This window comes from Perissodus microlepis, chromosome 6 (genome assembly GCF_051167445.1).
Source record: "Perissodus microlepis isolate ML-2025 ecotype Zambia chromosome 6, ASM5116744v1, whole genome shotgun sequence".
Taxonomy (NCBI): Eukaryota; Metazoa; Chordata; class Actinopteri; order Cichliformes; family Cichlidae; genus Perissodus; species Perissodus microlepis.
In genome coordinates this window covers 27,472,693-27,498,146 of record NC_140466.1, presented here as the reverse complement: position 1 = coordinate 27,498,146, position 25,454 = coordinate 27,472,693, and the positions used below count along the sequence as shown (strand labels likewise).

General features: G+C 42.0%; 1 protein-coding gene across 5 annotated transcripts in view; it reads right to left on the bottom strand.

The window, feature by feature from the left end:
- The window catches only part of LOC146385812 (tripartite motif-containing protein 2), a 28,298-nt gene extending 4,327 nt beyond the window's left edge, over positions 1 to 23,971 (bottom strand). Inside the window, exons 1-9 of one of the 5 annotated variants that reach the window (XM_084931786.1) lie at positions 23,860 to 23,971; positions 8,656 to 8,834; positions 6,550 to 6,787; positions 5,856 to 6,007; positions 5,568 to 5,748; positions 2,135 to 2,858; positions 1,068 to 1,171; positions 787 to 954; positions 134 to 314 (exon numbers count right to left, since the gene is read on the bottom strand). In XM_084931786.1, the coding sequence (XP_084787912.1) occupies positions 134 to 314; positions 787 to 954; positions 1,068 to 1,171; positions 2,135 to 2,858; positions 5,568 to 5,748; positions 5,856 to 6,007; positions 6,550 to 6,787; positions 8,656 to 8,789 (1,882 nt within the window). In that variant the 5' untranslated portion in view covers positions 8,790 to 8,834; positions 23,860 to 23,971. Of the gene's footprint in view, positions 1 to 133; positions 315 to 786; positions 955 to 1,067; positions 1,172 to 2,134; positions 2,859 to 5,567; positions 5,749 to 5,855; positions 6,008 to 6,549; positions 6,788 to 8,655; positions 8,835 to 11,090; positions 11,438 to 11,506; positions 11,827 to 18,008; positions 18,208 to 23,859 lie in introns of those variants that run through there. The other 4 variants (XM_084931785.1, XM_084931784.1, XM_084931788.1 and 1 more) reach the window with 4 other exon arrangements.
- Positions 23,972 to 25,454: the final 1,483 nt, after the last annotated feature.

Genomic DNA, 25,454 nt, shown 5'->3' with positions numbered 1-25,454 from the left:
GACGAATGTGATGGACTAAAGTTGCTTTTTCCATATTATTGACCCTCATGAGGTCAGTGCGGCTCCTCTTCATTCAGCATGCAGGTTGGAGAAAGACTGAATTGTGTTATATTGGAGCAGTGCACTGTATTACCATTGAGTGTACCTGCAAACTGCCTGTCACCATTGCCACGGTTACCAAACTTGGTGACCAGCTTGCCGTTGACCTGGAAGATGAAGACGCAGCAGGACTTGTTGTCGACCACGATGATGTGGCCGTTTCTGTCCACCGACACGCCTTTAGGACCCATCAGCTTCCCCGAGCCGATCTTGTTCTGGAGAGATTTTATTTCACGAAGCCACGCGTGAGGAAATGAGTACTTACAATCACAAAAATACAAGTAATGGTAAGTATTACTGTTTGCATTAACACATAAAACCCCCGAAGCTGCCTTCTATGTGTTTGCACATAGACTGAGAGCACACCCTAAGTCCTATTAGGGTGATCCCACTCAGGAAACCAGTGTTTTTAACCTGAAAATCTGAACTCTTTTAACAGAAGATAAGCAGGCTGAAAAGGGGAAGTCAAAACCAGCATGAGTGAGGCTCTTAACGCGTGAGAAATTTGCAAATGAGGTGTGAGAAAGTGTAACCATCTGACTCGAGGACAAAAATCAGTGTGACCTTCTGCACAGCTGCAGTGGCACTGGCATTTATGGCCGGAGCCCACCCAGGAACATGCCGACTATTGCCATTCTGAGGAAAAATCTACTGAATGACCCAGTCCCAGAGATAAATAAAACTCACCTTAAACTTGCCCTCGCTCGAAAAGATGCTGACCCATTTGTTGTCATAGTCCGCGATGATGATGTCGCCGTTGGGGTGCACGGCCACACCTGTCGGCCGCTGCAGCTGACCCGGAGTCCTGCCCCGGATGCCGAAACGACTTCTGAACTGGCCGTCGTTGGAGAAAATCTGGATTTGGTTAAAAAAATAAAATGAAATAAAATAAAATAAAACACTATGTTAAATAGTTTTCATATATTATCTCAGAACAGACGCAGATGCTTCAGGGAATTCGTTCTCACCTGCACACACTGGTTGTTGCTGTCTGCTATCAGCACCTTCCCCTGAGAGGAGGCAGCCACTCCCTGCAGGTTCGTGAACTCCCCTTTGTTTCTTCCCTTTGTGCCTGTGAGACACGAAACATGACCACGTTCACCATGATGATGACGACACGTACGTTTTCTACATGTAAAGTCTATTGGTTACATAGTAAAGGTAACCTGATGCTCAATTTTCACTCCAGCAGTAATAAGCTCTCTGTTGTGTAAACATTTATACTTCACATAACCGTGAAACAGACGTCTCCAAACCGTATTTACTAGTATTATCTTACTTACATTGTTTTTTTGGTCTGTTTTTGGGTAGAAAAAGTAAGAATTGCAAATGGACAGCTGTTTATTGAACCTTCTACCATTTTTTTTTGTATTAAAATAATATTTAATACAAGTATTAGTTATTATTTCTTGCTACATCTGGGTTTTTGTGGGGAAAACGACAAAAAGGATCACATTGATGATGTAGACGTCACAAAAACTGAAGCATGTGACATGTCAGGGTTAAAATCATATGAACACAAGACTTAAAATCCTCATGTTCAAGAAGCCGAACTAATCATAATTATTGAGCTTTTGTCACTTTTTAAATTGCTCGTAAATACTTGTTAATCAGCTATTTAACTAATTTTTTCCCTAGTGCACAGATTCCCAAATTGTGGGTCACGGCTCCCGATAGGCCGTGAAGATACTGGAGGTGGGCCACAATTATAAAGGGAAACTCGGGATAATGGGTAATGGGAGGGCTTAGTTTGGGATACTGCTCATTACTCTGACCTAAATTTACCTCTCCTGTATTGAAGTTTGTGTCTCAGTGGCAGGTGGGTCACACATTCGCCTTAACACTTTGAACATGACTGGGTAGCATTAGCAATTTATAGCCAGCAGCTTGTGTTGTTTATGCATTTTGAATAAACTTTTTTTTTCCCCCCACTGATAGCTCCTCACAGTGCAGACTACACTTTACATCCTCCTCTGCGGTTTAAAGAAAGTGCTAAGGTTTGATGTTCAGCCCTCCGGCTGGGAGCCGGTCTTACCGATTCTGAAGATGAGGTCGTCCTCAATGGGATTCTCTTTCCTCCTCCCTGTGCTGTACATACTGGCCGGCCTCTTGATGGCCTTCTGCTTGACGTGTCCGCTGCCCGGAGACTTGAGCCTCTTCTTAACGCCGTCTGAAGTCGGTGACACGTCAATGGATTTGGTGGCCTTTATCTTAAAGGGGCTCCCTTTGATGTGTTGGTCATATAAGCGCAGAGATAAAGTACACGTGCCCTCTTTAGGAGCTGTGAACAGGTACTCATAAGTGCCGTTCTTGTTGTCGAGCACGTCTCCGTCACACTTGCTGCCGTCAGGCGAAAACATTTCAGCAGCGATGACTGCGTTGCCCATCTTGCACAGCTCTCCATCTTTGTCCTTAGTAGTGATGGTGATGGAGGTGGGCACGCCTACCACACAATGCCGCAGCCCCTCGCCTGTCGCCACAGTCTCGGAGGCCACGGCGTTGGTGGTCACAATAGTGCCCAGGTTGTGGATGGACTTTTTTAGTCCTTCCGTTTCCACAAGGAAGTCCAGCTGGTTGTTCTCTCCGGGCTGCAGCGGAAGCTCCTGGCTGGCCAGCTCGACGAGACGCTCGCCCATCTGCTTCTTCACCAGCAGCACCTCGGCCTCGGTGCCCTGGCTCAAGGCCTGCTCCGTGAAGTTGCAGCTACTGGTGATGCCCTCTTGGCCCTGCAGCAGGGTGTCCAGCTGGGCTTGGAGCACCTACACATGCATGCATCAGGGGGCAGCAGAGAGACACTGAGCTTAGATAAAACTTTATGAAGCTTTCAAAATTATTATTTTTCTTGCAGTTATTCTGTTGATTACATTATACTAACGAAAAGAATATTAGCTTTTCCTTTGTGTCCGCTTTTAATATCAGATCAGGTTATTAATACTTGGCAATCCTCAGCTTGGGAGCAAATATATGGTATTAATTAAGCATTACAGGGATGTTAGTTTATTAAGCTGCTGGTAAATCTCAGAATATAATGCAATAAAAATGTGATTTCTTATATTACCTAATTTTAATTTGTAAATTAGTCACTTTACTACGACCACACTGCTGTTCTTTAATTGCAATCTTCTTTCAGGCACTCTGATAATTAAATAAGGGCTGCTTTGATTGTAATGCTGGATATTCAGATACGCCTCCCATGTGGAAGCTGCCACAGCTTTGCTGGTTTCCTTCAGCTTTTTTCAAACCCACCACAAAAAAAGTAATTGGGACTCAAAAAGCTTACCACCGCTTGCTTGTACAGGTGGTAGAAGCAACGTGCAGAAAACTGTAAGTATCTGATAACCAGATATAAAACACCTTCATACAGAAATTACCTTTTCACTGCAACTGAACTGCAGATAATGTGTGGGTGTGTTTAATGCAGGTGTTTAAACTGGTCTGGTTACCTGGTAACTGAGGATAAGGAACTGATCAAATATCCAGAATTAATCAAATCTTTAAGTCATCCTATTATCTCATTCTACAGACGAACCCTCCTGAGCAATAACGCGCTAACCTAAGCCACATTTAACCGCTAATAACCAGCTTTACTAACTAGTTGCTACTGTGGGTGTTTACTAAGAGCGCTGTGACAAGCTGAACTCGGGTTTTTGCGGCTGACCCTGCTGCTGATGTGTTCTTGGAGTTCTCAAGGCGAAAAACAAAAAGTGATTTACTAACATGCTCGACACGCACTTTCCTGCGCCGATGTTTAACGCCGCAAAAACAAAAAGAAAAACAAAAAGCAGCACATCTTATTTTCTGCACTTGATACTGAAGCGAACAGACTGCGCATGTGTTTAGAAAGCAGCGCAACTTCTGTAAATCCCCCGTGAAACCGAGCACACCTGTGAGCGCTGTATAGGGGATTGCGCTCACACGTTAAGTTAATCTGGCGCTAAAAAGTGCGACATTACCGCAGGCTGCACTCGTTAGAGCACCGAGACAAACTCACCGGCGTCCGGCCGTCATCACACTCCTCTTCTACTCCCAGAGACGCCATAGCGTCCAGTGTTTCACCCACAGAGCTCATCCGCGCAGTAAAACTAAGACTCTTTGTAACATTGTAGGACGAGAAATTCACGGTGAAGTGACAAAGTGTTTGCGGCCCGGACTGTACTCCCTCCCCACGCGCGGCACGCCCAAATCAAGAGCGCACGCGGGACACCGGCTTCATGTAGCAGGAGCAGCAGCACAGCTTCCCCGTGGGCTGCAGTGTTGTGACCGATGATCAGCCATACAGCCACTCAGTTGTAAATCATTAGCTGTGCCCATGTGATGCAACTCCCCGAGGGAGTCAGCAGGCTTTTAACCCAACCGGCTGATTGGCTCATGGGTCAATGCAGCGCACCAGCCCCCGCTCCGGCACCTCCTTCCTGTGGAGAGGCAGTCTGTGCCATACTGCCAATTTATTTTACTTTCTATCGGATCGATACCAAATACAGGACCAGTCTGGCCGATACCAGTATCGATACTTTTAACTCATTTAGACAGTTTATGCCGGGAGAAGCATGACTCATCATACATTTGCAAACTCTGAACAATTTTAATGACCACTAAATCACATGATTTTTACTTTGTACAATACTTCCTTAACACAACCAAATACACCTTTTAGCTTTTCATCCATATTTTGAAACAGTTTTTATTATTATTATTGTTATTATGGTCTCTAAAGCACTTTGGGTCACCTTCTGTTGTTTAAATGTGCTGCATAAACTAAATAAACTCTACATTCAACACAAAAAGCTTATCACATGCAGCCATTTTTTAAAAATACAATTCATCTTTAGGGTATATATTTTTTCCCCTTTCCAGTAGAATGATCTATTTTAAGAATTAACACAATTATGTGGGCTGAATATATATTTTTGAATGTTTGTATATAGTCTGGAGGTAATCCGACTGCTGAAGTAACAACTGTGAGGAACACTTTGGTGTGGCATCAGTCGTGACTGGCACATTACTTTCACCATGACATGATCTGCCCGGTTATTCTTTGGCTCACTGAATGGCAGTGACAGTGGGCTCTGTCTCTGTCTACCTTCATTTGGCAACTAAGTCACATGACCACAAGAAAACAACAAACACGGTGAAGCAAAATGTGCCTGCATGAGAGGAGCGGTGTTAGCGCCGACATGTCTGCTGCCTGATAAACGAGAATAATCCTCTGAGCTTACAGCAGAGAAACAAACAGATGCATCAATCCTCTCGTGTCAGTATTGGGCCAGTAAGAATACCAGTGCTGGTACTGATATTATCTATATTATTTGGATAGCCCTGACCTGTTGAAGGACCCGTGACAGGTGAAAAGATTACTTTAGTCTGTGCTCCAAAATCTCCAGATCAGGCTCATTTAAGTGCTTTACATTTGTCCTATTTGGTTGTTACATTTTAGCCAAAGTCCCAGCTGTGCTTCACTCTGCGCTCACCTTTTGCTTGAGGCCATAGTTAACCTCCAGCTCCATGAGTAGAACGCTCTTGCGGACATTGAGGGTCTTCTGCAGCTCATCGAAGGTCGCGTGGATGTCGTCCTCGATGGCGCTCTTCTGATTGGTCAGCTGCTGAAGAATCTCTGACAGCGTCTGCAGGGCTGAGTCGATCTCTGGTAACCTGGAGGCAGTCGAGTAAAATGTCAAGGTCGTGTGACAGAGCTGGAAAATCATCACTGCAGTGCAATATGACAGTATTTACATAATAATATTGCTGCTGCTGCCTACCTCTTCTTGACAGCATCTAGCTGGTGGTGCAATGAGGCCTTGTGCTGTTCCACTACGTCTTTAAGAGGCACGGTCGGGTGCTCTCCGTGTTCGCCGCTCGTGCACTCCTGACACATGGCTGTCTCACACGGAGGACAGTAAAACTCCATCACCTACAAATCAGGAAAAAGCAGGGATCTGAATTTAAAATAGGCCCGAGTCATAGACCCATTTATCTACATTAATGCTGAGGATATAAACCATCTTCCTGATCCTGCATGCTTACACACTCCTTTAATGTCTCCATCTCACATCTGCCAACTCTGCATCTCCAGACTCAGGAGTCCTGTCCTATTTCCTGCTTTTGTTGGGGACACTGCTCTGCTGTGTCACTTTATCAGTCTACTGCACAAACTTGCCCATCAATAAATAATGTTCTTTGCTTTAAAATGATCTCCACCTCTTGAATCACGGCACCGTCAGCTGGTTTGATATTCTGCTCCACGCTGAAATACCCAGACAGATGTGGAAGAGACTGCTATGAAATTATTGTGTACAGGCATGACAGCCGCTCAGATTATGAAACATAATGACTTGGTGATCTCCTGACTTCACCCTCAGCTCCACTCTGAACATCTATAACTATAACATCTATAACCCTAACTAAATGTTAAAGCTGACTTTGCTGTCAGGTGTCAGTGTGAGGAGCTCTTACGCTGCCTCCATGGTTTGGGCAGGAGAGTAGTTGGCCTGTAGCCACAGTGGTGATGTTGTTGAGAGCGGCGGCCTCTTGGCTGCAGCTGCCCGGCGCCCGCTGCAGCACGTCCATCAGGTTGGTGATGAAGAAGTTATTCTGCAACGCCGCCACACCCTTCTCCGGCAGGATTGAGGTCTGGCGGCACACGGGGCACGACAGTGTGAGGCTGTGGGCCGGGATATAATTCTGCAGGCACCTGCAGGAGGACGACAGGTGTATTAAAAAGGTTGTAGTTTCAAGATGTGGTGCTTTATCGCCTGACATAAAAAAAAACCTCTTAAAGCTTTCATCTAGCAGTCCATTAACAGCTTATTTGTCCTTCAAGTAAAAGAAGAACAGAGCAGGTCAAAATCGTGTCTTTGAGACCATCTAGTGGTTGGAACGATTATACTCTGACAGTGATTTGCAGCAGCACTTATCAACGACATCTGTGCAATGTAGTGTATTCAAATGCAATGACCGTGCCATAAATCCTGTCATTGTGAAGCTTTTAATGTGCGCTTTATGACACTGACGCCATGTCAGAGAAGGTGATGATTAAGTTGCAGCAGAGTTATAAGTACCCATCATGTAGCACTGCCATGTTACCCAATTATCTCTCCTAATGTGTGTTAGAGGAGATAAAAAAAGAAAGAAAAATCATATTCTATTTATTCATCTCAGGGATTTCCCAGTAGTCACTGGCCAGGAGGCAGGATGCAATGTGAACCAATCACAAACTCAAAATAAAAATAAATAAATAAATAAAATCTCTTTCATTAATCACTAAGGAAAATGTGATTGGCATAAAATATGTATATACTGAGATTCCATTAAATGTAGTGTTTTATATTATACTAGTCAAATTACTTAAAGTCAGTATATATATATATATTTATATTTTTAATGTAGTAACACCTGCACTAGTAAACAAGCACAGCTAGAAACTACACAGAGAGGCTACAGTGCTACTCACTGCGCTGCCACCATAAAAACACCCGCTTCCTGCTCACTACCACAATGAGTATGTAACTTTATCCAAAGTTATATAAAAAATACAATAATAAATAAAGCACAAGAAAAACAAACATGGCAGAGAATACTTTAAAATCCTGCCACGCACACAAAACTAGTCTACCAAAAAAAAAAAGCCACAACTACATTTTTTTAACAAATTAGTTTGAAACTGTGTTTGCAGTCAGAAAGACACACATGCAGGCAAACTTTACCAATAACATGACCTCCTTGGTGAAGGTAATCATCATTGTGTTATACGAAATTTGTTCGCTCACATCCCTCTCCAGGTCAGTACTTAATAAATCCAGTCCAACAAGAAAATAAATGACAGCACAAGTCTTTTAAAACAACATATATGTGAAACTATACTGTTTATGCATGTAGCTGCTGTGCTTGTCATTCAGCTCATCTTAATTCTCCTTTATTGAACTACATTTACTGATATCATCAATGACACATATATGTTGTCCATTGTGCAGCAGTCTTATTTTTACATGAAATAAATAAGCTTGAGGTAAATAAGAAAAAGTGTTTTGTCACAGCTTGTCTAGCCTCCAACAGACTCTTTGTCGGTTTGCTGAGGACGTAATAAACAGTGACCCAAAGATGATCATCAAATCACATGTAAATATAGTACATGACGGCTCATATCAGCTTTAATCTAGTCAAACAAAGGTAAGTGGTGGAGCTGAATATTTTAATGTTCATCCCAGCGTCTATGTGTGAAACACAGTAGCTATGCCCCACAGAAAGAGTTAGAAATGACTGTATATTGTTCAGCTGCACACTGATGCTCCAGAAACAACCAGAGCAAAGAGGCAGGCGCACACCGTGAACAGTTTGTCTTTTGTGTCAGAAACAAAGGCTGCTTAACGGCGAGGATGACACCAACACACCAGAGTCAACAGCAGCGATGCAGACCTGTCTCCTAAAATAACGCACAAGTTTAAAGCAATGAGATATTAATTTAAAAATCTGTTATTATTATTTTTACTGTGCCGTTATAGGCTGCATCATGTGTCTGAAATCATAAAACAGTACAACACTTACAGCACTTTGGAAACTCACCGCTCACAGAAGGTGTGCAGGCAGGGCAGGACTTTGGGGTTCTCGTAGCGGTCCAGACATATGCTGCAGATCAAGAACTGCTTGTCAATTTGGCGAACGACAGGACTGGGGATAGTGGAGCCTTCACTGGCCATCCTAAAGCTCTGGCATAGAAGTCCCTCTTCCTCTTACCCTGCACCCTGCGGAGCGACACGGAGGGAGAACAAAACCGGTGAGGACGTAAACACAGTGGCATCACATAGGATCAAACGCACAATGAAGATCTTGTGGTGGTGAGCGGGACTCTGTGGGGCTGCAGAGATCAGAGTTTGAGGCCGAAGGCAAAGACAAAGTACTTTCTTCCTTCCACAGAGGAAATGCAAAAATACACAAAGAGACACATCAATCAGCGCCTGTGACCAGGCAACTGCAAACAGCCACTCAATCAACAGGACATGAAGATAAAACCATATATGTGTATATATATATATATATATATATATATATATATATAGTAAAATATATATATAAAAAAATTGACTTTACCACATTGTTAATATTTTTATCCATATTTAAAATAAGCAGACTGACAATAACACTGAACTTGTGTGATGAGCTGCCGGATTTATGGCAACAGCTAGATGTGTAAAATATATATTTATATTTTTGGGCTTTTGATCCTGCAAGTGATGCAAGTGATGTTTGCAATTTCACCAAACCATGAGCTGGATAAATATCAAGGCAGTGCGGGTGGTGTTTCCTTTTGATGTTGCTTAACTTAAATAGCTTAAAGGCAAATCCCGCTCTGCCACGCTGGTACTGGCACAGACGCTGACATTTATATGTCAGATGCAGTATGTCTGCTCCACATAACATAGATTTCGTAAATGTCATTATGAAGATCTTTAATGTGCCTCCACAAAGTCACGATCGCGTGCAGCACACTTCCTAATTACTCTCACTGAGTTATGTGCAGATTTTTATTTATTTATTTTTTAAGATTACCGGAGTGCTGATATCGTTAAAAATAGTCTGATTCAGGGGTGTCAAACATAGGGCCCGGGAACCAAAAACAGAGTTTCCAATCTGGTCTACTGGACAGCTTTGGAAAATGTGAAGGAAGGGATAGATTTTGGACTTTTTAATGTATTTTTGGGAGTTTTACAGCTTTTCCTTTTCATAAAGTCTTCCCTCATTTCCATTCATAATACACCAAAGTGATAGGAGAAACAATTCAGTGACAGAACCTGACACTTTCTTCACTACTACAGAAATTTCTGGGTTATTTTAATATATTAATCTTTTTTATATAGTACTTAAAAAAAAAGACATTTTCTGTGAAGTTGCTCTTTTTTAAATTAGAGGTCAGCCTGGGAAGTGAGCTACAAGAAATCTTACAGTTTACAGATTTATTTCATGCATTTTAAGTCCAAAGAGTCATGAAGACAAGATTTCTTTCATTTAATAGAGCAGTATTTCTCTGTTATGCACTGTGAAAATTGCTCTCCTTTTTGTATTAGATATTTCAGTTAAACATCTTTACACTGACAGAAAGGGAAGCTTCACTGGTCTGGCCCACTCAAGACTAATGTGGGCAGTAAGTGGCCCACAGTATAAAATGAGTTTGTTATCCAAGCTCTAATCAGTGCACGGTCAAGAAAATAAATGCTCTCTATAGTATAACACATATTTATCCTGTGACCCCTGTGGTGGGTCTCAACCCTTATGTTGGTAACCGCTGCAGTAGCAGAGCAGCACCTGAGCCGCAGATGTGTTTGTCATGAAAAGGCACTTTAAGCACTAAATATTTGATGATGTGAAGTGAAAGCAAGGCACTCTGCGTTCAGCACACATTAGTCAAACTACCAAGACAGCCGAGCAAAACTATTTCCAACTCGGCCCTCTGCTTTATCCCAGACAGCTTCTCCTGGCATCATTTCGTCCCTGCGATATTCCTGTTACATTATCCGGCAGCTAACTTAGACACGGAAAGTGTGTCAGTGCTTTTATTGTCTCATCACATTCAAGTTGGCCACAGAAACAGGCCACCTCTGCTGCTGGGAGGAAACCCCGAGGGACTGCACTCCTTTCTACAGTGCACGCTCTTTCTCCTCATCCCGCTTCCACTTAATCTCTCTCCTTTAGATACACATCTTCTCTCATATTCCTCTCTGGAAGCAGACGTGGGAGCCTGTAATGTTTTAAAGAAGCTCTCAGACAAACTTCTCAGTATGCTAGGTGAATGGAAGCAAGCTCAGTGTTACTGCAACTGATATAAAAGCAGCAAGTTATCAACTGAGACTCATCACCAAGCTAATCTATCACTAAGAGGATGACCTACAGAAATACGTATGTTCAGAACATAAATGAAAAGACACAGAAAATAAAAGCATCTGGCAGTATTCCAGCACAGACGTGCACGAACACAAGAGCTCAGATCTCTCTTAATAACTCACCAGCTCCACGGAGCAGATTAAGCAGATGCTCACAGCATCAAATATGGGACTGCTTATAAAAAAATAAATAAATATGTAAATCCTGCAGAAAGCCACAGCAGGAAAACAGAAGCAGTGCCACGCTGACGGTGCACAAGGTCGCAGCAGTCCCACAGCGCTTCACTCTTACATAATCAGAGCCGCACCAGCTAAGCGGAATAATTCCTGCTGGATTGAGCCGTCATCCCACGCACAGAAGAGGGCGCACATGACAAAAAGGGGTGGGGGGGGTGTCGCAGCAGGAATTTATACCAAATCAAAGCATCTTCTGTCATAGAAAGACTGTGAGAAACACTCCACAACAAAAGTGATTCCAGGGCAACAGCAGCTATTCCAGAGAGTTTCCTATAATCATAAGAGGATTATTAAAAACTTACAGTGCTGCATTCACGGAACGATCAACAGGCGTCATCCACACAAGTGCACTTCAAATGAATGAAACACAGACAGCCTTCATCTTCTGAATCGTCCTTCAACTCATACCGGCTCTGACAGGAAATGATGCTTCCCTCCAGGTTGCAACAGAGAGCCAAACACGAGACACCAGTGTGTGTGTGTGTGTGTGTGTGTGTGTGTGTGTGTGTGTGAGAGAGAGAGAGAGAGAAAGCCAGCCAGTGTTTATGGGCGTGCACACACGTGAGCAAAGTTAAGGAGGAGCAGTTCAGCCGGATTGTATTTCAATTTTCTACATCATGTCCCCCCGCCCTCCCTCCCTCCCTCCCTCCCTGCGTTACTTTCTCTCCTCCCATCACTTGCATTCCCTGCTCGGTCTGTCTCATCCATTCATCTCCCTCCTTCCTCTCTGTCTGAAGTAAATGCTGCTTCACTGCAGCGCGGTGAGCAAGAAAGCGCAGCATCCGGAGCATGTGAGCGAGCACTGGCTGACGCCTGGTTACCTAACAAATGGGAAAAAAGGGACAGCACTTAAGGGTCTCCGTCACAGCCAATAGAGATGAAGACACAGGGATCTTTCTGCGTGCGAGTGTGCGTGCGTGCAGGCTGCTGACTCACTGTACATGCAGAGACTGAAAATGAGCGCAAGGAAAAGTCACACACTGTATATGAAGAGAGGGAGGAGAGATGACAGAGAGTAAACATTGCAGAGAGAAAGGAAGTACGGTGAGACGTGTGCTTCAAATGTGGACACAAAGGACACACTGCCTCTCCAGTTTAAGAGACAGAAATAGAGATAGGTGATAAAATGCTGAGGTGAAACGCATTTTCTGCCTGTTTTTTCTCACTGCACTGCAGCTCTGTCGCAGCTCTGCTTTCTGCATACGCAAGAATGGATGACTTAAACAATGACACAAAGCTTTAACCTTCAGACAACCTCAAACACCGACCACTCTGTGGACATCATCTGGGGGGTTTTCCACCATGAAAACTGGAGGCAATTTGAGTATTTGGTCAGTAAGAGGACAGATTTAAAGGCCTAATGGTGGGTGACTCCAGCAGGTCCGTCACCGTACTCTCTGAAAACTGTTCAGTGGTTAGAGAGTGAGACAGAGAGAAACCACCAGCTTTCCAATTAGTGGATGGCCTGCTCTACCGCCAGTCCATCACAGGTCCAACACATAGAGCACATTTAGAATCACCAATTAATTCATCTATCAGTCTTGTCTCTAGACTGTGGGAGGAAGCTGGAGTATCTGGACCGATAGCAGTTATTTTGCTTCCTTGGCACTAACAATTCCAAGGGATACTGTGTTGAATATACATGAAAAAAACTGGCTGCAAGTACGATGTTACATGATACTTGCAGCACCCCCACCTCCCCTTCAGTTCTTAAATTTTCTTATTTCAGTCCCACGTCAAACACAGTTGTGTCGATGGAGTTTTTTCACAGAGTTAAGCATGCCTGGCAGCTCCACAGCTGTTCCAGTGATCTCATCTCAGCCTCTGCCAAACTCAGTGAGCTCAGTCAATCAGAGGACACAGAACAAGAAAACATAATGCAGGAAAAAGAATGAAATACTGTGTGGGTGCACACCAGTGACAACAATCAGTCTCTAAAGCTTCATCTTAGATTCAGCACTATGAAGGATAAGGCCGTGTGATCTTATATGTTCTGTTCTGACTTGCAGCTCAGTGGCACTCGGACCCAAACCTATTCCTTTATTTCTGGCATTAGATTCATTACTAGTGCTCATTCTTTATCGATACTGAAGTTTATAAAGTTTGGTTGTTTCTGTGTTTAGTGTTTTACTCTTTGACTGTACTTAGCTGCTGTATGGATTTGCTGTCCTTCTTGGCCAGGACACTGTTGTAAAAGAGATTTTTAATCTCAACACTTTATTTTCTACTGGTTACAAAGATACATTTACTAAATCAGTCTTCGGCCGAATGGACAGTATGCTATATGGCAAATGTTTTTGCTGAATTTGGCATAATTTCTATTAAAGAAAATTTTACAATATTACCACACATGTCATTTAAAGAAATCCAGGCATATAATAATAAAAAGAGTTCTCCACGATCCTAGTAGTGTTTAAAATCTATTCACTGAGTGGTTATAGAGGCTGCCTTTGATTTGGATAATGCAAATCACAGCCAGCGAACATGCCTTAAATAGTTTGCTTTTGCTTCCTTAAAGGCACAGACTGAAATCAAACCTGTCTTTTAAATGTTCAGACTGATGATGTATTTTTGATGCTCTTAAATGCTCGACTATATCAATAGTGTTTGTAAACACAGCAGAAAAATGCAGATATTTTCAGTTATGGTGAGCAGTTTAACAGGTCACATGGTTTACTATTTTTAATAATCCATGTAAATCTCTGCAATGATGCCTTTAAACACACTGTGCAAACTGAAAAACTGCAGCATTACATTGCTAAGATTTAAGGAAGGCAACATCAGGTTACATCAGGCCTGACTTGAAGCCAACACACAGGAGTAAATATGTCAGATAACCTGTTTCAGCTGCTCTAACGTTCACGTTCACCATTATCCCTCACAAACAAATAGCAAAACGACTCAAACTCAAAAACATTTCAAACGTCTACAGGACAGATTAATAGAGAAAATAAAGTTGTAGTTTTGAACCACTTCCACTCACTCACCATGACGAAGTAGAAACACACACTTGTGTTTACTGCATTTTACTTTATAAGCTGCTTTCTGTGTTACCCTGCCGTCTAACCCGCAGTTCTTTCCAGAGCACCGACTCGAGCTGTTTCCACCGCTTCTCTCGGTTTCTAAACACACAAAACGCTGCACAGTGACGACACTGCACAGGCTGACTGATCGCTTTCAAATTGTAAACAACAAGTGTGAAGACAAGAAAGATGGTTCCTCGATTTTCAGTAAGTATGACCACAGTGTTTTTGGTTTGACACACTTCACCTGCCCATTACTGAGCTATTAATGTCATTTTTATGATGGAAAAGTCATTAGTTTGTCAGGTCGAAGAGTCCAGTCACAGGTGGGTTCACTGTTGTGTCGGCTGGTTATGAAATCGACTGGGGGGGAAAAAAGAGTCCACAGAGCTACTTTACTTCTCCTTTATCCAAGATCAGTAAATTTAAGTAAATTTGGAGTTCAACACTCGTAAAAAGAAGACACATTTTGAAAGAGGTTGTGTGAATTCAAACTTTGCTAATACTCAGTGTGATGTTAGGTGCAAGATAAGCCATGACACAGTCAGCATATCAAGCACATTTCTCTGCATTACGTACAAGTCAGGAAAAAAAGGAAGCGAGTCCAGCTCTGTCTGATGTGGTTCAGAGGTGGGCCTGCTATCGCTTTCCAAGCTTTTATGCTATATGGTAATATATAGAGTTGTGCAGGGATTTCACTGAATTCTGGAAATGTTAAATGTGATTTGGGACAGACATCCTCTCTGTTTTTACGATTAGCCTTCCTTTTTGATAACGCGTTAGTTAGGGCTCAGTCAGGTGACCCTGAACCCTCCCTTAGTTATGCTACAATAAGTCTGGGCTGCTGGGAGGGGTTCGCATGATGCTCTGAGTGTTTCTTCTTCACTCTCTGTGTGTTTTCTACATTTAATTATTAGTTATTATTAATCTCTGGCTCTCTTCCACAGCATGTCTTTGCCCTGTCTTCCTGTCCTCACCTCAGCCGGTCGAAGCACATGGCCTCCCTGAGCCTGATTCTGCCGAAGGTTTCTTCCTGTTAAAACGGAGTTTTTTCTTCCCACTGTCACCAAAGTGCTTGCCTAATGTGCTTGCCTCACAGGGGGTTGCCAAATTGTTGGGGTTTTCTCAGTATTATTGCAGGATCTTTACCTTCAGTATAAAGCAGCTTGAGATGACTGTTGTTGTGATTTAATGTGAATTAAATTGAAGTGAATTGAATTGAAAGGTCATCAGGATTCATTTTGTGGAAAAGCATGAATGTTTCTGTAACTTTTTCCACGCATGTCCTGCAGCTGTGAACTTTTCTAGTCATTACCCAGCAACACTAACTAGTACAAAGTCTCTGTGTTAATGTGATTTGAAACAGCACTGAAGCATGCTGTGTGCCGCATATGAGAAAAGGTTTCTTTGGACAATGATTCTCCTCACTCTGTCTGAAGTTCATGTGTGAAAACAGCTTACGTGTGTGAAGACTTCCAGCCATTCAGACCCTATTATAGAAAAGTACCAAAACAAAGGTCACTGGTCTTGCTCGAGTTATTTGAAGCAAACGATCTATAGCCCTTTTCATTACAGATCGACTCGACGCAGTTTTTACGATTTTCCATTAAGTGGTATTATCTGGTCCCAGGTACTTTTTTAGTATCTACTCGGTCGAGATTCCAGGATGCTTCTAGCAGCGGGGATTCCCAGACAGATATGAAATGGTATTGCTCGTCAACTCAGGTGACCCTGATGGCTCACATGTGACCTCAACAGCTATACTTTATGTAAAAAATACCATCAGATTCAATGAGTTGTGGAGGTAAATAAGAAAATAACATTTTCCCATCACTTCAAGCCCTCATGTTTTTACGAGCAAAGCTACTTGCCTCCCAGCAAGTATAAAGTGCTTTTATGTTCTCAGTTTTTTCTGAAGTACACTGATGACATTTTGCCATTAATGCAAAAGACGCTGAGTTTATGAGCAAAAATGCACCATGCTAAGGCTTCACATTTACTGCACAAGCATGACAGTGATGTGTAAGTACAGAAAAGGCTGTCCTTGCTTGTCTGTCTGCCATCCATCCATTCTGGGGACATGTGGGATGACTTTAAATTTCAAAGAGACATTTAAATGCTGGCTCATTAAAGTCGAACAAGCACAAAAAAAAAAAGACCTGGCAGTTTGGACTGACTACAGAATGACATCATCCCATTTATCATGGCCTGCATGGCCATAATGACTACTTATAGTAAAGTGACAAATGGCCTCCCACTTAGCTGCCTGGCAACTGTCTTCATTATGCCTGAAATCACTATGATCACATTCAGGAGCAGACAACATGGACAAAGACTAAGCTGACTGTGCTGCCTATAAAGTACGGACTCCACGTTTGATTATTATACCTTTTACTGTTTATGTGTTCAACTTTGTTCCCTCTCTTCCACTTATTGTATTTTAAGCCATGTTTGCATGCAAAGCCCGGAGGCTCCGTTTGCTCCATTTCAGAGGAATTTGGGGCTTTCCGTGCTTTTAATGCTGAAAAGGGTGACATAAGCCCCACCCCGAATTATGAAAAGTCTCTCATGTTTTCACCCATAATCTAAAGCATCCACTGGGGGCAGGATGATGAGAGATTACAGAGGCAAACGACGACTTCAGGGTGAATGTCCTCTTATCCAGTTCCACATCCACCAACGCCACCACAAATTTGAAAACACAGATGGTTAAAGTTTCTAAACCTTCCATTTGGGCAGATTAAAGACATTTTTCAGCGTGGGCAAAGTGTCATTTGGAGAATTGTGGATTAATCCTTTTGAGAATTAAGTTTAAGTTTGTTTTTTGGCTGATCCAACTTGGATTATTTTAAGAAAATGGAGCTCTGAATAAAGAAGGAAACTCCGTGTCGCTGCGTCACTCTGCTGTATATCTGCCAACCACGCACTCTGGGGGCACAAGATAAGACAATGCTCTGTGTGTCAGAGTGTGCGTGCTAACGGCTGACCTCAAATAAGGCTTACAGATGTGGAAGGGCATGGCCGCTACAAACTGTCCATGGTGCACATCTGTCAGGCAGAGCTCAGTGACGCTTGACTTAATGTGCAGACAAAACACTCTCCCTCAGTGAATGAGTGACAAGACAAAAGAGAAAGCTGGTTTTTGGTTTGGTTGATCTTTAATCCTCAGCGTTTGTACTGATCACACTTTGTACTTTCAGTAAAATGAGTTTGTAAATTTGCAAGATATGATTTTTTTGTGAGAATACAAGTTCACATTCACTGATACTGTGTAAAGTATAAAAACATGTGGTAGGTCCTTTGTTTCCTTGGCTGTTAGTTACACATCTGAGACCTCTGAGAAAAACTTAACTTCCTCCTCGGCACAGAGTACAACATAAACATGTCGCACCTGCAGCTTCTAAAGTCAAATCAGCATCAGCCAGTGAGCATCGTAAACAGGAAGCAGCAGGAAATGAACAGATGTGCCATTACAGCACGTCTGCCCAAATTAAATAACAGGTATTTCTCCACGTGAACACCTGAGACCACAAGACGTGCAGCAGGAACCTGTATTTCTTGTATCAGCAGATTTCCAGTGTAACAGCCTGAAGTTACAGGAGCATCTTTTTAATCATCTCTTTCCTGTTACAGATGCCAAACAACTTTTCAGTGCTGTGCGCTGGACTGTTCGAACACAGCGCTGTTATAGCTTCTGCATTTAATTAATCATAAATCTTTCCTTCCTCTTGTTACCCGCTCTTTCCAGCCCTCCTACCCACATTCAGAACATCCCACTTACTTCAACTCCATGGCTGCTCTCCTCTTCTGTTCTCTCTCTTCACTGAGGTGGAAAACAAACGCTGCTCTTCGTCACCTAATTCTCCACATGTATGATATGCTGTATTATGTCCAGGAGGCAGTGACAAGAAGGCATGTGAGAGGCCTGAGCTGCTACAATAATCCAAACAGACTGACAGGAGGCCAACGGGTGAGCGGAGACGGAGGGGGAGGATGGTACAGTGGTGTAGAGGAAGACAACAGACCAATCACAGGAGCTAGGGAGGCTGAAGAAGGCTGGGCTTAAAGCCTGTGCTGCTCTTTAACCCCCGGTGAGGGCAGAAGCTCAACTAGCATGGAGCAGAGACAGATAAGGAGTGACAGAGGACGGGGCGGCTGACAGAAACAGACACAATCAAATGTGCCAGCAGTGGCCAAAGGATTTCATGATTTTCAGAGTCCAAATGCTGTCCCATGTGCAAAAGATTATAAGAAAACTCCCTAAATGACACAAAAGTAATAAAAGCTAGTAATTTTTACATTAAGATGTTAGTGCGAAGGCACAGGACACCACTCCAACCTTTTTATGAGAAGTTTTATCCTGATTTGAGGTAAAGGTGCTACAAGTTGCACTAGCAAAAACTATCAAAGCAAAAATGTCTGCACAGAGTAGTTTAACTAGATAAACTCAGAGTTAAAACATAATGCAGGCAGATCCAAAACTCGTTGATCCAAACGTTAAAGAGCAACAGCCAACCAAAGTCATAGTAATTGAAACAAGATGGTCCCAGAAAGCCATAATAACTGTAACAGTCCTCTAAGTGATGACCACAGTGCAATCATATGCTGAACACTACGGTTCAAAGAGCAGAAATGCAGTTATTAATCAGCGGTGCGTTGGTATCTGTTTGCCTCCAGATGAGGCAAAGTTGGAAGATAAGTTCAACATGAAGCAGACTTTATGTGTGCGGTCATTCCTCCAGGGAAAAAGAACAGTTCAGTGAACTAACTAAAACCTCCAAAATGACCATGACATTCATGCTCACGGATGTAAACTTCCGACCACAGCTGTACATATGAGGCTCTAAAATTCCTTTTCAGCTTTCCATTCAGCACCATGAATCTTAATATGCAGGCTTTTTTTTTTTTTTAGTATAAACGGCTCAACTGTGTTTTAGTGTGATCTTACTGATTGTTTTTGTTTCGCGTTTCCAAAAACACGATAATAAAATGAGCATCCTGTTCTGACGCTTGCAGCCAAGAGGGCAGCCTTCCTCTTATTGTTTGCACATCTTTCACGTTTATACCTTGGCAGAGAAACATTAGCTGTTCCACCATAACAAAAAAAAAATCACTCATGATGCGTTATCGGGCTGTACCCACACCCACACTTTCCTACAGACAGGAAGACACTCTCACATAACACAGACATGTAGCTCCCCCCAGAGTGGTTCCTATTTCTTGAAAGCTTTAATCTTATTGGCAGGCAAAAACAAATGTTTGTGGTAATTATCCAAATGCATCTGCGCCCCCCCGACTCCCACTTAAATGGATTACTTAAGCATAGAAAATGACGTTATACAGTAACAGGAGCACTGTGATTCAATCCTCTTTCAGATTTATATCACTGTGTCACACAGAGTAACAGGAAACCACCAGCTGAATATGTGAAAGAAGAAGAAGAAATGCGATGTAGCTACTGTTCTTTTAATCTGTAATGGCTCGTTGCATTGCATGCTAAATCTAACAAACGAGTTCATTGAGACATGCTTCAGTATTTTCTCCTAAATACTGACTAAATACTGTTTACTCAACCTGAACGATAAAGAAAAGAAAAGTGAAAGAACAATTTAAGATGATTATTACTTGCTATGAATAACCCATTTTGATTGATTAATGTTTTGTCTTCATTGCTCTCCAGAAAGGTAAATAAACTTAAAACTGCTAATTAGTTTAAGCAGACCATCTCTAAGCTCACGTGTTTATTTTGGTTATTAGGCTGGTTCAGGTTCCTCTTACATTGCAGTCTCCTCCCTTCCTTTCAACCTCCACTCACATCTTGCATCAGGTGACCTCCATAGGTCACATGACAGGGTGGGAGACTGTGCATTACTTGATAAGAAAGACGTATGATGTCATCACTATTGTACTGTATCCTCTATTGTGACTGACAATACCCTTGACACAAAAAATATATATGTTTGCAGCCTTAATGCTCATAATGGTACAAATGCCTCTCTGTGCAAATATGTTCAAAGATAGTAAGTGAAAGGTTTTCACATGCACATATAACTACAATGTGTGTTGCCTTTAACTTGTAGCATTACATCAGAGCTCCTCATTATTTGGAGATGACCAAAAGATAATGTCACCTCTTGCATGCTGGATCAGAAATAGATCAGAAGGATTTTTATGACTGATACAGACACCGATATTTGGTGATTTAAAAATTCCATAACACATAAACAGATTCTCCAATCATTCGGTACGTGTAATTATTTATTTACTCATTCCCACTCCGCTTGAATCTGCTCGGATTAGCTGTTAGTTATTGTGCGCAGGAAATTGCAGAGTGCCCCCTGGTGGACACACCATGCAACATCAGCACTAATAGTAGGCTCATCAACACACTTCATGCACATAATCTGCACAAAATGTGTTTGTTTGCCCTTTCAAAAACAATGTCACTCAGAAGTCCTTCGTTCTCCTGTTGATTTGCAGTCACAGAAATGATTCAGATACACTCAGAGCTACAACAGAGTAAAGAGTGACTAAGCTGGTTGTTGTTCTAGCTTAATCGCTTAGCTTTAACCACACAGACTCTGAGCTCTGGCAGAGCTCAGAGCGCTGGGTCCATTGATCCTGAGGGGTGACAATGTCACAGTGCAACAGTGCAGAACAGCAAGCCTCTGGTGTTTTAGTCACTGTACGAGAAAAACATCAATACTAACACCACCAGCCGACATGTAATGGAAAAATATGTCAGTCGATATCGGGGTTATCTGCTGATTGATATTATAACAAAACTACATTTGCCTTAATGAGCGTCTATGTTGCAAATGATCTTAAAATTTTCTATATATTTATGGCTAAACAGATGTTTTGTCATGTAACTTGCTATTAGGTTTGTTCTACTTTATTGCTTATTCATAGTTTTTTTTTCTCTCACACGTGTTCTCATATTCAAACTTTGTATATTTAAAAAAAATAAGTAATTTCTTTGACGTGGATGAGAATGAGGGATGGATTTGAGGGAAAATAAGTGTTTTGCAACTGCTGACACTACACACTGCGTATCAAGACAACGTACCTCAACTATTTTTTAAGTATCACGAGTGATTAAACACATTTATTGACAAAATGCATTCTACATTTCACTAAAGACTGTTCACTGTGTAGACATACTGTTCAATGTAAATGTAATCTGAAGGACTTTCTTTTAAGGACTCCAGTTTAGCTCCCAGGGTGAGCAGGGAGCGATACGTTGGCCAGGGTTTGATTCTCACCTGCGGCCCTTTGCTGCACTCTCTGCTTTCCTGTCCACTCTTTACTTCACTATCCAATAAAAGCAAAAACAACATTTTAAACTGTCGTTTCATACAGAAACAGTAAGTGTTGCACTGATCGGAGTCAGCATTCTGTGCACAGAGTGGGAATTTTTTGAGGATTACAGTAACTCGATGCAGAGTTAGAGGTGTTTCGGATTTGTGTTATTTCCTGTTTTATCATTTTAAGATTGTTGCTTGGACGTGCTGCCTTTACCCCCAAAAGTTATTTCATGGACATATGTGGGTTCCTTCATCACTACTTCGTCATTAAGAGGAATTGAGAAGTAGTGATGTGTAGAGACTCCTAGGGTGGCTTTTGCATTTTGAAGGTGCAAAACAGAAACATGTGGTCAGAAGGTCTAGGCCAGGGGTGGAGAACTCCAGGCCTCAAGGACCAGTGTCCTACAGGTTTTAGATATCACCATGGGTCAACACACCTGAATCAAACAATTAGTTCATTAGCAGGCCTCTGGAGAACATTGAGACATGTTGAGGATGTAATTACCCATATAAATCAACTGTGTTGGATCAAGTACACATCTAAAACCTGCAGGACACTGGCCCTTGAGGCCTGGAGTTCCCCCACCCCTGGTCTAGGCTGTAAAAAATAAAAATAAAAATAACAAACCAATCAGGCTAAGAGCAGAAACACTAGCAGTGAAAACATTTAAATCAAATCTCAGGGGTAAAAAACAACAAAAGAAAAAATAGACAAAGATGCACTTGGAAACAAAGACTCCTGGACATCTATGGAAGACAAGAATGGTGGATGACCACACATTCATTAAAATAAAGAAACCTCTATATGATTAGACACATAATAATCCCATAAAGAGAAGAATTCACAACAATAATCACAGAGGTTTCAGCAAACTATTCATCAGACTTAAGAACACAAAGCCCAGATGACACGATTCATTTCCCAGTTTACCTTTTCTGGACAGATGAGACTAATGTCAACTTCAATCAAAACGATGAGGAAGGCTCGGAACAGCTCACGATCAGGTGGGATGTGATGGATGGGCACGTGTGGCTTCCGGTGCCACTTAGTCACATGATGGGAAAAAGAAGAAAAAGCTTGAAGATGAATTCCTTCTTTCCAAAACACTCACGTTTCCCGATTAGCACGAGGATGGTGCTCCACTGCAGCGGTGGCAGAACTGTGCAGCCCTTACCACACCACTTTCTACTTTTTGTTCCCACAACCATTTACTGCATTGAAGCATCTCTGATGTCACAACAGAAAGAACAGCCCGCCGTAGGAAAACTACTGCTCGGACATCAAAGACTCTCTCGCACAGAGCCAGGATAAGAGAGAGGAGTGGACAGAGAGGGCAGGCTTATGTAATTACACTTTAATCCACTTAGTTTATCTATGAAGAACGAAGCCATGACAATGACATGAATGTGGCTTGCTGATGAGCCACTGAGACAATCCACTGTGAATAATGATGGCAATGTCGTAGAAACTCCCAAAATGAATGTAAAACCCCAGCAGTGTAACAGAGTCAAAGACTTCTCTGGTCACATTTGATCAAAGGATTCATTTGGTATTCAATTCAAGTTTCTTATATCTGTAAACTGACTGCAGAGGGAGAGCACAAGTCCAAGAGTCACTTATTAGCATGTTTAATTTCTAAAATCAACACACAGTGTATAAACTGTTCAACTAGGTGTACATGGTGTCAAAATGTCAATTCAAGATTTAGTTATTTAATTTATTCCCTGAAAAATTACTGTTACTGTTTTTATTTAAATAAATCACTAACTCTCATCTCATAAATGCTTTCATCTCAGTGTTTTTAATGACTCCTGCTAAAATCAGATGACTTCTGAATGAATCCGACGGTCAGACACGTTTCACTGCAGAAATAACAGCAGCTTGTCACAAGCAGCAGAGAATCAGGTGCAGTGCGGCGACTACAGCGTTACTCACGCCAGACTCTGCGCTGTGACAACTCAACTTTAAGATCAAGCCTGAAGTTTAAACTGAAAACACTCACAGAGAACTACACGTGCAGACAACACACGCGCTGAAGACGCCAAACAAAATCCCACAGTGCCTCGCAACTCATGCGATCCTTCCTCCCCAGCGCTCATCACAAGCGCATCAGTGGTTCGTTCAAGTTTTCGCAGATTGAAGATGCGGACGTAGGCGCTGTTGTCCCGCTGCAGACCTGCGCTCTTACTAAACCAGCAGCTGGACATCTGCACTTTATATGATTGGATGCATTTCATTTTAACACACAGATGTGAATCCTCTAGAGCTTTGACTGCGTTAAGCCAAATCCCAAAGCACACACACAGCTGATGTTTACCACTTACCTAAAGGCAGACTTATCCGCGAAAACTGAGGGTGTTTCAAGCAGTTATCGTCAGCTGCTGGGATTGTCCCGTTTAAGCTCCCTCTGTTCCGTCCCGTGTGCTTCTCTGCGCTCACTCTACAGCTGAACCGAGAGCCACTTCAACTCACTTCCACTTCACTTATTAAAGGGATCCGCTGACAATAAAGGGAAAGGCAACAGCAGCCGGAGGCAGTCTTAACTCATCAATAATGCATCCACGTATAAAAATAACCGATTGTCAAAGAGTTATTTCTATTTCTGCTTCAGTGTTTGGTACTTCTGTAGCTCACCGAGGAAACTATTTGTTGTATTTCTTGTTTTATCACTTGGGAATCGAGCCTAATATTTCTACCACGATACATTTAAAAGAAAAGTAGGCTTCTGCATGTTGTTAATTTGTTTCTACATAATTTAAACACACACACACACACACACACACACACACACACACACACACAAATAAAAAAATCATTATTGTCGGGTTGTAAGAAATACCAGTGGTTATAGTTTAGTATAACGTTAGGAAGCACGGGTAAGCTAAAAGCTAACGTAGTTTTGTCGTATGGCATAAAAAACAACCTCCTTACACTCTTTCTGAGGCAAAAATCTCACATTTAGTAATTTAATATTTAAAGTAACTACCAAATAAATGAAATGAATGAAACAAAGGACAGTTAGCCGAAAAATTAAACAAACAAACCAACTTTGTCAGCCGTCCATCAACTGCTAGCTAACACCTGTATTTATTATTGTAGCCTCTTTACAATATAAAGCCTTTGAGGCAGCTGTTGTCATTTGGCACTATATAGATAATTTTTAATTGAATATTGATCGATCTATTTATTTATTCATTCATTCAACTTTACAGGTGACCCTAATTTATTTATTCACCAGATAATAAATAAGTGACAAGCACTGGAGCTAAAATATGGACTGTCATAAACTGCATTTCCTCTAGCGGCCACTTGAGGCTAAATCCATTAGTGAGTCAATCCTATTTTAAAATGCTTAACTTTACAAAATAAAAAACAAACAAAAAAGTTTACACTGATACAAAATGTGATTTTGGTCTCTGTGGGTAGCTTCAGAAGTCTGCAGAGAAGTGAAGTGATTTTTTTACTAACTGGATTTGATTTGGAGCTGGGTATGCCAACACAGACAGCTGTAGGATAGTTTTCCATGTGAGGAGAACTGTAAGTGGACTTCTTCACAGTGTTTGTGCTGCTGGAGCCATTTGAAGCATTTGTTATAGAATTATCTGACTCATGTCAGGGCTTTGTGTGCGCTACAGACCGGCTGCAAAGTGTGATTAAGTTTAAGGAGTAAACTTCTGGTATTAGACTACTCTAAGTGTGGTACTGAGGGCCTAGAGTGCCAAAATGAATTCTATTTAATTCATTCATTTCGGCCAACTAGGCCCTCCATAAGTAACTAGCTATGTGTGTCTGTGCATGGCACCTCTGCAGGTCATGGATGAAGCTTGCTAATTATGCTTGCGAGCTCCTGCTCTCCTTCAAATGTTGTCACGTCTGCTCTTGGCAAAGGGCCATTGTTGAGGTTTCGAAATGCAGAGTC